Below are 12,280 nucleotides of genomic sequence, written 5' to 3'. Positions count from 1 at the left end.
TAGTGGTCGTGCAGTTTACACAAGATAACTGAGTAACATGTACTTTGCATAATGGGCTCAAAATTAACGGGTTTCTATTGTCGATGGTACAATTAGAACATGAAAACCATAATTTGTGATTTGTGACAGTGATTAATTTCTATAGAGTCATGTTTGAGCAAGCCGACTTGAACATTTGAGCACAAGACATTTTGTGAATGTATTAAATTATAGCAAATTAGTAGTTTTAAGTAAATTTGTGTATAATTTTAGATTTGTATGCAAAGTAGATGTTTTATTTGTAATTATAGGGTTGTTGTGAGTTGATGGTAGTTTTTGATGGTTAAAGACGACGCAATTGTGTAATTATACAAGAAATCCAGAAAGACTTCTTGAAATTATGTGTCTAAGCATTTATGTATTTGTTTGTCATGATGACATACAAGTATACTATGAATATTTTATTAATAATCACGAAAATCCCAGTGATGGGTAATTTTACTTATATATTATTAATTTCATAGTTTAATTTAAGTGTATTTTTATGAAATATTGAAATTTAATACTAATTCAAATTTTATTTTATTGTATAATATAGGAAATCAAATTTAATATAAGAAATCAAAAACATCAACTTTATGCTTAAATTTACGTTTTATAGCAAAAATCAAAGTAAAACAACACAAGTTTTAATAATAAACGCAATTGACTTAAATTTTTACCAAAATAATTGCAATAATTTAGAAAACATCTTTTATTAAACTTATAAGCATCTAATAAACCATTAAAATGTTATGCTTCTTGACGAAAACAACTGATTATAATGCTTACATTGGTGAATAATTTAAAGAAATGATTCTAAAATTATCTGTGAAAACAATATTGCATTTAAGTAAATTATTTATTTGCTTGAATACACGTGGAGTTCAAGGTAGTGTAAACAAAGCACAGAAAGTAAGAAACATAACCTATCTTCTGGCCCCAATCAATGTGTTTCTTACAAAAAAGTGGGGACTAAGACGTAATTGTATACTGCTAATGGCTAAATAGGGCTATTATTCAACAAAAACTAAAACAAATGCTTAAATATTCATGTTGGTTTTTAGTATAAAAGTGACCAATGTTTACTTAGTCTTCACTAGCAGCCAGTTCTTCACAGAGCAAACATTAAACATTTAAATAACATTAAAGAAACAAAAAGTTTGCTAATAAACATGAAAGCATTCGTTGTCCTACTAGTTTTGGCTCAAACTTTGATGGTACATATCTGCATTACATAAATAATACACTGCATAATGTTTAAATTTTAGCCATTGGTTCTTGCTGAAATTCCCAAAGAAAGATACGATGAAATACACAAAATCTGTGTTGGAAAAAGCGGTGTTTCAGAGGCAGTCATCGATCGGGCTCGTAAGGGGGACTTTGAAAACAGCGACAGCTTGAAACAATTCATGGTTTGCATTATGGAGGAAGAAAACTGCGTAAGAAATTTTATCAAAAATTTATTTGAATAAAAATTTAATTTAAATATTTTAAGATTGTGGATGGAAAGATCAGTGAGGATCAAACAGTGGCTGCTATTCCACCGGCATTTCTAGCAACATTTGAAGGACCAGTTCGTGATTGTGTCAAGGATTGTTAGTTATTAAATATTTTTCACAATAAAAACTAATTATTGCATTTTTCAGCTGCTTCTGAAGCAAATCTCATTGAAGCTGCATTCAAAATGACTTATTGCGTTTATACCAAGACTTTGGACGTAAGTTATTCAACAATAACGCAATAAATATTACTAAATATTAATAATTATATTACAGAAATTCTTTATCCCATAAACAAACTAAACATTTGACTGAAAATGTACTAAAATACCAGCATGGCAATGACATCGCAATGAATACATTACTAAATATCTATGAATTTTAATTATGCACTAAATGCACTTGCAAATTGTATGTTTTTTTGTTGAAATAAAGTAAATTATCAAATATTTTGAACATTTCTTACCCGGAAGATGGCAGTATTATCAATTTTAACCTACTTGACTTTTCAACTCAAGTTAAATCGTAGGTATAGTCGATTTTACATTTTAATTCCTAACTAGCACTATTACTCTCCAAAGAATATTAAATCTATTACGCAAAATGGATAAATTAAGCAACGTCCGATTACAACCACTACAAAAATCAATGTACATCAAGCCTTTGTCTCTCACTTACGATCAAAATGGTAAGCCACACAAATGGGACTTTCTCACTGTACATGACAGTGTGGCTATAATTCTGTACAACACAACTAGAAATAAACTCCTGATGGTGAAACAGTTTCGACCGCCAGTCTATATAGGAAGCATTCCGGAGAAAGACCGCACTGAAATCATTGACACTGAAAAGTATCCAGCTTCACTAGGTGTAACTATTGAATGCTGTGCTGGGATTGTTGATAAAAATCTTTCACTGGCTGAAATTGCCTCAGAGGAGATCTTGGAAGAGTGTGGATATAAAGTAGATGCTAACAAACTTGGTACAGCTTAATATCTGTATGTCTGTATACATGTTTTTAATTGTAATTTTGTATTTTAGAAAAAGTAGCTGCATACAAATCTGGTGTAGGAACCTCAGGTAGTATGCAAACTTTGTTTTACTGTGAGGTCACTGATGATATGAAGGTGGCAGGAGGTGGAGGAGTGGATGATGAGTTGATTGATGTGATTGAGATGAGCATTCCAGAGGTGCAAGCGTACATGAAGCAGGAAATGGTTGTGAGTCCACCCAGTTTCATGTTTGCCATGCAATGGTTCTTAGCTAAGATGAAAGTACCTGCTGTGTGATTTATTGTACAAAGATGTTATTTAGATGTAATTTATTATTATCATGTAACTTGCAATGCATTTACTGCAATAAACTTTTAGAATTTTTGTCACATGCAAAAGTTTTCAATTATTTTTGAATGAAACTTAGTTTAAGACCATAATTGTGAATTCTTTTGTTGATTGGACTTTATTTTGTGTTCTAGTAGGAAAGTAGAACATACTTTGACCTGCACATACTTATTAATGTTGATATCAGTAGATATTTTTTAAATATTAAATAGTATAAGGTATTCTGCCGCGTAAATATCTCAAGGTTACCCGCGTCACATACATCAAAACGTACGCATCTACACTACCATACGCATTGTGTTGGAATATATAGAATTCGACAGAACGTTTCTATGTAAAACATAATCAAACAAGTAGATTAACCACGCCGACCACTCTGATTCGTGCTAGACTTGTGTGAATCATTCCATCTTTACTCAACAACTCACAATCATGGCTTTTTCATCGCCGATGCCAGATCGCCAATTTCTCTGGGATGTATTTCAAAGGTAAAGAATCTAAATAAATATTTTGGACTATAGGTATTCATTAATCATGTGATCTTAATCTATTGTTATTTTAGGGTTGACCGTGATCGCAGCGGTTACATCAATGTTGAAGAACTAGGCAGTGCTTTATCAAATGGCACATGGAGCCCTTTTAATCCAGAAACTGTTCGACTCATGATTGGTATTGCACAATCAAGTGTAAAACAATGAATAATACTAATAGTTGAGTATTATTTTACAGGAATGTTTGATAGACAAAACAAAGGTCAAGTAAACTTTGAGGATTTTGGTGCTCTGTGGAAGTATGTCACTGATTGGCAGAATTGCTTCCGATCATTTGATCGCGACCAGTCTGGAAACATCGATCGTGGCGAACTTAAAACTGCTCTCACGACGTTTGGCTACAGGCTTTCTGAACCACTAATTGATACACTTATGAGAAAGTTTGATAGGCTTGGCAGGGGGACTATTTTGTTTGATGACTTTATTCAGTGCTGTATTGTTCTCTATGTAAGTAAAAAACATTTCAATGTTTTACAACAGGAATTATAAGTGTTTATATTTTCTTTTGTAGACTTTGACTGCAGCATTCAGACAACATGACACTGATGCAGATGGCGTGATTACAATTCACTATGAACAATTTTTGGGCATGGTTTTCAGTTTAAAGGTTTAAATATGGTACTAATTGCTCCATGTGCTTTTGATAATTCTCTCAATTGGCATTATTATCAATTGTATGCTAATTTCAACGACTGTTCAATGAGTGTGGCAAACTAATAAGATAATCATTGTAATTTTACGTATACTACGCTATTGCAGTACTTTCCACGTTCTCTTGTTATCTTTAAATATGTATTAATGTTACAAACTACTATATCATATGTATTTTGTAAATGTAGCTCTAAACTTGAAGAAAATATATTTACAAACACTTTTCTTTAAAAATACGAAGGGAATGATTTTATTTACTTTTTTGAATGTGTAATCCAAGTTTAATTTTTAGAAGAAAAAAAATGAGGGGAATGATGATGAAATTTTAAGGATTTATTCTTTAATCCAGTGTCATAATGTTGACATTACATAAATTCCATTAAAAAAAGGATTAACTTTGTAAGATTACAATCCACACAATGATAATACTCATCCTTTATAAGTCTATGGGTAAAAGTATAAAAACACAAAAAACTGAATATTGACGTGTATAATGCTCGATTTACTTGCTAATTCGTTGATACGCGATAAGCAGGTAAACCTAGATGTTTTTAGTTTGCACTAGTGCGAATAATACCAGTTTTTACCCTGTTGCGGCCGCAATCACTGTAATTCATAAAAACGTACGTCTTAATTCGGTGAGAATCTACCTGACTAATTTAACCTACTTCTTTGTGCACTTAAAACTAAATTTTGTTTGTGCCTCGCTCCCGACTACCAAGCGAATCGATGAGCAGCACAAAGCGAACATTGAGTGATTGGTGTTGACTGTGTTGATTACACGTTGTGTACTCATCTGCCGTCCTTGCGTTGTTCTTACGCATTGTTTCTCATATCCAATCGACTTCCAGCAACCGCGATGCACCAATGCCCGATGATTAATTCGATTTGATGATCAACCTGGCATTACCTCATGTGCAAAATCTACCTCTAACATATCTGGCATTGTCGCCCCGCCATCCAGATGGAATTTTCTGGTATCGATAATATGAGATTGCGGACGTTTTTATTTTGGTTCCTTGGCTTCTCAGTCTTTATCATCATTTACAAACTCAATGCCATTGAATCAGGTATGTAAAACAAAAATAAACTTTATAGTTTACTAGTAGTAAACAATAATTGATTACAGATGTAGAAAAATTACGCTTTCTGAAAGAAACTCTCTCACTGAACAAACAGCAATTACAACTCACAGAACACCAACTACAACTGATTGAGCATTTGTACCAAAACAAAGTTGGTCAAGGTTTGCCCATCATCTATGCAATAACTCCTACATACTGGAGACATGTACAAAAAGCAGAGCTGACTCGAGTATCTCAAACACTAGCACTAGTCCCAAACATTCACTGGATTGTTATTGAAGACTCGGAGGAGAGAACTGAATTAGTAACTAATTTGTTAAATGATTCTAAAGTGGTGTACACACATTTAAATGCGAAGACACCCCCATTTGAAAAGTTACAAAAAAAAGAAGAACGATGGACGAAACATCGAGGAATCGAGCAGAGAAACGCAGGTTTGCAATGGTTGCGCGATAATTTGGAATTAGGCAGGGACAAAGGCATCGTATACTTCATGGACGATGACAATACATACAGCGTTAAACTCTTCCACGAAATATCAAAAGTTAAACGTGTGGGGGTCTGGCCCGTGGGGCTGGTAGGAGGTTTAAACGCAGAAGCGCCGATTGTTTCCGGCGGTGTTGTAACCGGATGGAAAACTGGCTGGAGATCAAATCGGGAATTCGCCACGGACATGGCCGGCTTTGCGATCAATTTGAATCTCATTCTGGAGAAAACAAACGCGGGATTTTCATACAAAATGGAACACGGATTGCTAGAGAGTGAATTCTTGTCTTATTTTACGACAAAAGCCGAGTTGGAGGCGTTGGCTGACGGATGCACAAAGGTTTATGTATGGCATACCAGGACGGAAACACCAACCGTGAAAGGAACGATACCGTACTTGGAGGTGTAGACAGGAGTCGTTTAATTTACATTTATTGTGTCATTTAAGTAGCCGATAGTTTAAAACGCTTGAAACATTTGTACATTGGAACCTCTTGCAGCATACAGCGCAGTGATTTTACAATTTTATTATTGTATAAATGTGATAAATTGATTTGCATGTATTTGCACGCAGTAATAAAGATCGCCATACGTAATTTATTGATGCGAGCGCAATAAATTCATTGGAAATCACAGTAAACAGAATTTCGAATGTAGTTTGAGCAGCTGCAGTGCTCAATTGAGTAATATTTTCAAGAGATTCTGGAAATAACTGCCAAAACCAAAACAACTTATTTTGCTTATAAAATAACAAAGTAGCAATAATTTGAAGAACTTTTCAAGCAATTCTGTATGATTTCCTCATGAAATTGGCAGTAAAAAGTCAAATTTTACTTGAATACTCAAAATTACTCTAAATTCTTCATCTATTTCTCGCTTTTCATAAAAAATATACAAAGTAAATGCAAATTCATATTTTCCTTACAGCTATATCGACAGATTTAAAACATTTCAATAAATAATCGCGCCTTTCATTCCCTGTTCAGCCCCATGCCTGTGTTTTACAATAATGCAAGACTAGTGTACCATTTGTACTGTAGCAATCATATAATGTCTGCACAAGTTGATCAGGAGAGGGTGCAAACGTTTGATTTACATATAGGAATACTCGCTCGTTTTCGTCCAGTTTGAGATATCTGGTGATGAATTCAATAATCCAGCCTATTGTCTTCTTGGGTTCCACAGCCCACTTCTTCTGCTTCATTATGGGTGCATTGCCAGTTGGTTGCAGGAGAATATCAACTGAAAATTAATTAAAATTATATTCACATTTATTTTTCCACTTCTGTTTTAATACAACCAATTTTAATGACTTGCAACATTGTGAATTATTAAATATTCAATTAAATCTTTGAATATTTAAATGTGAAATTTAATATAAAATTTAATTTTCTTAAATTTATTATTAGTCCTAGTTGTATTTGTTAATTATTAATTAAGAACTAAAGAATAACAATTGAAGTGCACTACTAACTCTTTTGTTTGTCTTTTTTCTCCGGTTCTTTGGGAGTTTCTGTCGAGGTATTCGGGGGCGACTCATTAGTACTCTCCGGATTACTCATTACTGTCACAATCGCAATTTATGTCTAGAAATTATAGCAATAAACGATTCTCTAACAAGTGTGAGAACTTGCGATATTCTGGTTGTAAATGTTTAGGGGTTAGATGCATGACAGCAGTAATAGACTACCAACAACACAAATTCTAAATTAATCGAATTTATCTTATTCTTTTAAACTTTATTATTGATTTAATGATAATTAAACCTTAAATTAATTTATAAATTTGTTGAAATAATAAAACCACTCATAATTGCTTAAATTAAATTGATTTATTTATGTTATATAGACTTCCCAAACAGCATGTGACGTCTCTGGCAATGTGCGCAATCAACGTTGATCAGCGCATGGCTTATGAACAAAACGTCAGTGTCAGTTCGCCATCTGATTGGCATCGCACAAGTTATGCTTCAACACATTCAATAACACTAAACAGAAAATTCAGTGCATTCTCACTAAAAACATGTTAATATCTCAATCCTGCGAATGAAAGCATTGAATCGCCGAGCATGTCACGCCTAAATTAATTAGTGTCGCCGTGTTACACTCATTTCCTCAACATGTCAAACGAATCCGCGGACGCCGCGGAGCGACCATCCGCACAAGAACAGCCACAGGCGAAGGACAATTCTTCTGCAACTGCAACGGAAGTCAATATCGAAGCGTTCAAAGAACTATGCGCGAACAACGCGGCATACTTTGTAAACGATGTCACCGAAAACGGTCAGCGATTGCACATCTCTTTCATGTCTATGCAAGAAGAGATTGATCGAATTTGGCCGCTGATGGTGCAGTTGAATTCCGAAGTGCACAAGTATGATTTCGATGAGAATGTGCCAGGAAATGGGTACAGGAGTTTTCTGGGTATTATTACCTCAGCACTGACTTATGGCATGCATGTCAACAAGAAAGTTTGTCTGAAGAGGGAGAGTGTGCTATTTCGCAAGACAACCATCACAAAGTATGTAATTTTCTGATTATTTTAATGAAAGCTAGACATATACACTGTAAATTATAAATAATCTTGGTGAAAATTGCATGTTTTTGTAAAAATATTGCATTTTCAAGTTGTTATTCAAATATGAATATAGAATTAGTTGTTAAATACATATGAAAGCCATGTTGTGACGCAAGTTAAAACAAGTTATTTAATGTTTAAAGTGGTTTGGGAAGTTTTATTACCTTTTTTCATGTGTCTAGTTGTTTTTATATAATTTGCAAATAATTTCATGGTTATTTGCAAAATTTAACCACGTGGTGCGTTGTTATGGTAACGGTAAACAAACAGGATGACTAGTGATTTTACAAATTATAGAATTTATATTCATCCATAAAAAGAAAAATAATTTTTGAAATGTCAAGGATTTATTACACATAAAACATGTTTGTAAGCATCAAGTTTTTTTTTGCTCATAATAATGAGCTAATATTAATGAAGGCCCATCAATTCACTTAATGACACATATTTTTACTAGATTGCGATAGCGCTGCGCGTATAATCCGGCCGATAGCGAGCGGCTGCCCAGCATTATCAGTAAATAATCATAGTTCAAAGTCATGAAAACGTACGCAAAAGTTCACAATTACGACAGATGAGCCTTTGTGGAGCTTGTTATGACTAATATTGATAGACAACCGGATTTGATGATGTTGATATAGATGCTTATTATTGTTACAGGGAAGTCGAGGCGTGCGCGCAATTGTTCGCCAGCCTGCAGTCATGTCTGCAGCACTTGCAAACGATTATGAAATGGAGTCAGCCGGGCTGCTTGTTTGCTACCGAACATGCGGCGCCGTTCGAATTGATTGCGCAAACAGAGGATATCAATCAATATTGCTTTTATGGCCGACCGCTTGGGTTTCAGGTAATTTTGTTGAATTGCGAACTAAAAACACCGATAATTTAGTAAAATTTTATCAAAAATTAATGAATATTTAATTTTTAACATACAGGGTGTTTCAAAATGTTTATAGTATTTAATTTTATAGTTTTTGGAAGCAATGCGTGGCCCATTAAGATTCATCACGCTCTCCATGGTAATATTTTCCGAGGCGTTCTATAACGACGGCTCGATATTCTCGAAAGCACGCAATTCGTTCCTCACGACCACGAAATACGTTTCCGACCCAGAGCATCGCGCCAAACGCGTCGTGAACATTTCCAAAAACACCGACGTCACATTCTGCAAAGCCTTCTGGTTCCTTGCCGAAAGTGAACTCATGCAATACCTACCTTCGGTAGTGGCACAAAGTGTTGCTGTATGCAAAGTAATCAACATCCCCACTGAACAGTTGACGATCACATCCGGCGATAGAGAGATCAACGTGCCGATACCAAACGCACATGTCGGAAGCAAACCCGTTCATGTGCGGTTAATCAGTCACGTGGCGCGTGAAGGTATGGTTGGCGAAGGGCGAAGTTCAAAACTGGCCCCACCTAGCCGAGGTTTGCTGATTCACTGTCATGGCGGCGGTTTTGTTGCGCAAAGTTCAAAGTCGCATGAGACTTATCTGCGCCAATGGGCAAAGGAGTTAAATGTGCCCATTTTGAGTATTGATTATAGTTTGGCACCAGGTGCACCATATCCACGAGGATTGGAAGATGTTTTATACGCGTATTGCTGGGCGTTGAAGAACTGTCATGTTCTTGGCAGCACTGGAGAAAGGATTGTTGTTGCTGGAGATTCAGCAGGTGCTAATTTATTAACGGCGATGACTCTGAAGTGCATTGATCTTGGTATACCTAAACCACACGGTTTATTCTTAGCATATGTCCCGATGTTCTTGAATTTTATTCCCTCGCCGGCGAGGTTATTATCCAAAATGGATCCGTTACTACCGTTCGGGTTTCTTGCGAGATGTATCAAGGCTTACATAGGTTCCGGCGAGTCGTCAACACACATGAACGGCAGAGCTGTTTCTCCGGACACCGAAAGTTTCGAAGAGATCAGCGAATCTGATCTGGTTGAGTTACAAGCACATAAATCTCCGACTTCTGAAATGTCTGACACGTTGACATACGCATCGTTGACATCCCAAGTTGATGATCAACGTGATGTTAGCAAGGATAACAGTTCTGAACCGGAAACAAGTCAGCGATTTGATTTGTTGGATAAATTTGTGTTGGATTCTGACACGGATACAGACGGCACTAAGATAGCTGTTGTTACAAGCAAGGATAAAGTACAAACCGTGGAGCCTGAATCTCTTTTCAATACGACCGTGCAGGGACGCGTGTCGAACTTTGTTAGCAAGTGGAAGGGTAAAATGACGAATCTCGTGAGACCGAATTCATCGGCGGCGTCCATTTTGGACATCGAGCGAGAGCATAGTCTACTGGACGAACTCAGCTTTCCCATTCCCAATGATCCGTACCTTAGTCCTATTTTGGCCAGTGATGATGTGTTGAAACAGTTTCCAAACACGCATATTTTGGTAGGTTATGTTTTCTGCACTATTTTATCATTAAATATTAATCTGGAAATTATTACAGACCGTTCATTTGGATCCTTGTTTGGATGATTGTGTGAGTTTTGCGCGAAAGTTGAAGAATCTTGGATCTCCGATACAGTTAACCATTTTGGATGGTTTACCGCATGGATTTTTAAACTTTTCATTGGTAAGATCTCTAAATTTTTAAAATGACGTGTGTACTATGTGTATTTTATGTGTTTAGGTATGTAAGGAAGCATATGAAGCATCCAAATTATGCGCAATGAAGATTACAGATCTTCTGGACCTGGATGCGCTACCGCCTCTGAATATTCCTTCCCCGAATTGCCCTTCCACATAAATCGTCCGTATTCATATTTTAGGAATTGGTAGTATATATTTATTGATGCTACTCATCAACCAAATCTCAATACCAAAGTATTGTACTGCAACACAAGTGAAATACCTGCATATAATAATTACGTTCCGCCTTTGGACTCATTTTTGGCCTTGCGTAAACGGACAATAATAATTGCACACCGATATAAGCTTGCTGGAAATTTGCCCGTCTAAAATTTTTCAATGTGTTAGTGCCTAGAATGCTAGAAGTATCTTATTCTACTACATCTAAATATCATGTACATCACTGAGGAAATGTATACAATAGTCATATTCACGGGTAACGATGGCGATATTTACGCATGACATCAATATTTATACTTATGCTAGTGCTAGTCCTATAGGATGTCTGTCTTTATATATATATATATGTATCAAGTGTTACTTATAACTTATATCCCTCTAGAATGTAAGCAAATTTACATAACTATATATTCCTCATTACGATTTAAGTTTTAAGTGATGGACATTTGTCACAACTGGTTGAAGAATGATTGTAAATTGCGCGGAAATCCTTTAATAAGAAAGGAAGCGCACGCAGATGAGAAGAAGATGAGACAATGAGGAAATTACAGATTTAACGAGTGCATTCAGCAGCGGAGGGCAAAAGTTATTATTTTATGAATGTCGCAATTAGGAATGCGATTTATTGACGAAGAAGTTGGCACGCTGTAATCCATCATGACATGATTATGATTATGGGAACATACAATTGAATACGAGTACGTCCAAGAGATCAATAATAATGAATTTCAATGATTGAATATCATTTAAGAGAGAATCTCGTTTGTTTTTTTATAAATTTATTACTAAAAGTTTCATATTTGTTTTGGTTTAGAGTGAAATATTTTTCTATTGTAGGAATATATTGACTGAATGAATAATATGTACATTGAGTGTTTGATACGCATAAGGCTGGTATTAATTTTAATTTGTACATATATACAATCATTAAAATATAATAATTAGAAATTTTGGGTATTTTAGCTTCTATATGATCATAAATTTGGATAGTTACTTCCTGAAACCAAGAGCCGAGGATGAAAAAAAGAGAAACCAAGGGAATTGCTGGATGATTCAAAGCACAACTGAGCACCGTAGTCGTTGCGCAGCCTTTTATATCTACGGGTGACCCACAAAAAGTGGTGGGGGAGGAGCGTTGCAAGACATAACCTCTATCTTTTTTTACCCTTTGAATTTAAAATTCTTATCGTTTATCTCTTTTAGTTCTCAAGATAAAAAAAAGAATTTAAAACA

At 35.3% G+C, this 12,280-nt stretch overlaps 6 protein-coding genes across 10 annotated transcripts; 5 read left to right on the top strand and 1 right to left on the bottom strand.

The window, feature by feature from the left end:
• Positions 1 to 1,078: 1,078 nt before the first annotated feature.
• On the top strand, positions 1,079 to 1,969 carry LOC135791770 (B1 protein-like). The gene is made up of 5 exons (XM_065302298.1): positions 1,079 to 1,238; positions 1,290 to 1,460; positions 1,517 to 1,616; positions 1,668 to 1,738; positions 1,797 to 1,969. Exons 1-5 carry the CDS (start codon positions 1,194 to 1,196, stop codon positions 1,812 to 1,814), a joined length of 405 nt encoding a protein of 134 aa, XP_065158370.1. The 5' UTR covers positions 1,079 to 1,193; the 3' UTR covers positions 1,815 to 1,969.
• Positions 1,970 to 1,992: 23 nt separating this feature from the next.
• LOC135791767 (uridine diphosphate glucose pyrophosphatase NUDT14-like) lies at positions 1,993 to 2,910 on the top strand. 2 transcript variants are annotated; one of them, XM_065302296.1, is made up of 3 exons: positions 1,993 to 2,045; positions 2,102 to 2,502; positions 2,562 to 2,910. In XM_065302296.1, exons 2-3 carry the CDS (start codon positions 2,124 to 2,126, stop codon positions 2,807 to 2,809), a joined length of 627 nt encoding a protein of 208 aa, XP_065158368.1. In that variant the 5' UTR covers positions 1,993 to 2,045; positions 2,102 to 2,123; the 3' UTR covers positions 2,810 to 2,910. The 2 variants fall into 2 exon arrangements, with proteins under 2 accessions (XP_065158368.1, XP_065158367.1); XM_065302295.1 differs by having other exon boundaries at positions 2,009 to 2,502.
• Positions 2,911 to 3,106: 196 nt separating this feature from the next.
• Alg-2 (Apoptosis-linked gene-2) lies at positions 3,107 to 4,298 on the top strand. Its single transcript, XM_065302297.1, has 4 exons — positions 3,107 to 3,348; positions 3,423 to 3,529; positions 3,590 to 3,858; positions 3,923 to 4,298. The coding sequence occupies exons 1-4, from the start codon at positions 3,293 to 3,295 to the stop codon at positions 4,022 to 4,024; spliced, it is 534 nt and encodes a 177-aa protein (XP_065158369.1). The 5' UTR covers positions 3,107 to 3,292; the 3' UTR covers positions 4,025 to 4,298.
• A 154-nt stretch (positions 4,299 to 4,452) lies between these two features.
• GlcAT-I (Glucuronyltransferase I) lies at positions 4,453 to 6,233 on the top strand. Of its 3 annotated transcripts, none has more exons than XM_065302294.1 (3): positions 4,453 to 4,685; positions 4,914 to 5,132; positions 5,192 to 6,233. In XM_065302294.1, the coding sequence occupies exons 2-3, from the start codon at positions 5,027 to 5,029 to the stop codon at positions 6,040 to 6,042; spliced, it is 957 nt and encodes a 318-aa protein (XP_065158366.1). In that variant the 5' UTR covers positions 4,453 to 4,685; positions 4,914 to 5,026; the 3' UTR covers positions 6,043 to 6,233. The 3 variants fall into 3 exon arrangements, with proteins under 3 accessions (XP_065158366.1, XP_065158365.1, XP_065158364.1); XM_065302293.1 differs by having other exon boundaries at positions 4,453 to 4,700; XM_065302292.1 differs by lacking the exon at positions 4,453 to 4,685 and having other exon boundaries at positions 4,707 to 5,132.
• Positions 6,049 to 7,314, bottom strand: Atg12 (Autophagy-related 12). The gene is made up of 2 exons (XM_065302300.1): positions 7,108 to 7,314; positions 6,049 to 6,875 (listed from the first exon to the last, which is right to left on the bottom strand). The coding sequence occupies exons 1-2, from the start codon at positions 7,193 to 7,195 to the stop codon at positions 6,616 to 6,618; spliced, it is 348 nt and encodes a 115-aa protein (XP_065158372.1). The 5' UTR covers positions 7,196 to 7,314; the 3' UTR covers positions 6,049 to 6,615.
• Positions 7,315 to 7,555: 241 nt separating this feature from the next.
• Positions 7,556 to 11,995, top strand: Hsl (hormone-sensitive lipase). 2 transcript variants are annotated; one of them, XR_010548329.1, is made up of 6 exons: positions 7,556 to 8,153; positions 8,871 to 9,057; positions 9,182 to 10,627; positions 10,686 to 10,811; positions 10,869 to 11,745; positions 11,885 to 11,995. XR_010548329.1 is itself a non-coding variant. In XM_065303113.1 (5 exons), exons 1-5 carry the CDS (start codon positions 7,753 to 7,755, stop codon positions 10,983 to 10,985), a joined length of 2,277 nt encoding a protein of 758 aa, XP_065159185.1. In that variant the 5' UTR covers positions 7,556 to 7,752; the 3' UTR covers positions 10,986 to 11,995. The 2 variants fall into 2 exon arrangements, 1 of the variants encoding a protein (XP_065159185.1); XM_065303113.1 differs by having other exon boundaries at positions 10,869 to 11,995.
• The last annotated feature ends 285 nt before the right edge of the window (positions 11,996 to 12,280 follow it).

The sequence above is a fragment of the Atheta coriaria genome, unplaced genomic scaffold (genome assembly GCF_025399875.1).
Source record: "Atheta coriaria isolate IRGN ID8LTWV9N9 unplaced genomic scaffold, Caltech_Dcor_3.1 hic_scaffold_5_pilon, whole genome shotgun sequence".
NCBI classification, from domain to species: Eukaryota; Metazoa; Arthropoda; class Insecta; order Coleoptera; family Staphylinidae; genus Dalotia; species Dalotia coriaria.
This window is presented reverse-complemented; position numbering and strand designations above follow the sequence as displayed.

Coding starts and splice junctions, on each gene's coding strand:
- GlcAT-I (XM_065302294.1), top strand. CDS start 5,027: ATGGAATTTTCTGGTATCGATAATATGAGATTGCGGACGTTTTTATTT. Junction 5,133..5,191: donor ACTCAATGCCATTGAATCAG/GTATGTAAAACA, acceptor AATTGATTACAG/ATGTAGAAAAATTACGCTTT.
- Alg-2 (XM_065302297.1), top strand. CDS start 3,293: ATGGCTTTTTCATCGCCGATGCCAGATCGCCAATTTCTCTGGGATGTA. Junction 3,349..3,422: donor CTCTGGGATGTATTTCAAAG/GTAAAGAATCTA, acceptor TTGTTATTTTAG/GGTTGACCGTGATCGCAGCG. Junction 3,530..3,589: donor AACTGTTCGACTCATGATTG/GTATTGCACAAT, acceptor ATTATTTTACAG/GAATGTTTGATAGACAAAAC.
- Atg12 (XM_065302300.1), bottom strand. CDS start 7,195: ATGAGTAATCCGGAGAGTACTAATGAGTCGCCCCCGAATACCTCGACA. Junction 6,876..7,107: donor GAAAAAAGACAAACAAAAGA/GTTAGTAGTGCA, acceptor ATTAATTTTCAG/TTGATATTCTCCTGCAACCA.
- LOC135791770 (XM_065302298.1), top strand. CDS start 1,194: ATGAAAGCATTCGTTGTCCTACTAGTTTTGGCTCAAACTTTGATG. Junction 1,239..1,289: donor TTTTGGCTCAAACTTTGATG/GTACATATCTGC, acceptor TTTAAATTTTAG/CCATTGGTTCTTGCTGAAAT. Junction 1,461..1,516: donor TTATGGAGGAAGAAAACTGC/GTAAGAAATTTT, acceptor AAATATTTTAAG/ATTGTGGATGGAAAGATCAG.
- LOC135791767 (XM_065302296.1), top strand. CDS start 2,124: ATGGATAAATTAAGCAACGTCCGATTACAACCACTACAAAAATCAATG. Junction 2,503..2,561: donor AGTAGATGCTAACAAACTTG/GTACAGCTTAAT, acceptor TTTGTATTTTAG/AAAAAGTAGCTGCATACAAA.
- Hsl (XM_065303113.1), top strand. CDS start 7,753: ATGTCAAACGAATCCGCGGACGCCGCGGAGCGACCATCCGCACAAGAA. Junction 9,058..9,181: donor GCCGACCGCTTGGGTTTCAG/GTAATTTTGTTG, acceptor TTAATTTTATAG/TTTTTGGAAGCAATGCGTGG. Junction 10,812..10,868: donor GATTTTTAAACTTTTCATTG/GTAAGATCTCTA, acceptor TTATGTGTTTAG/GTATGTAAGGAAGCATATGA.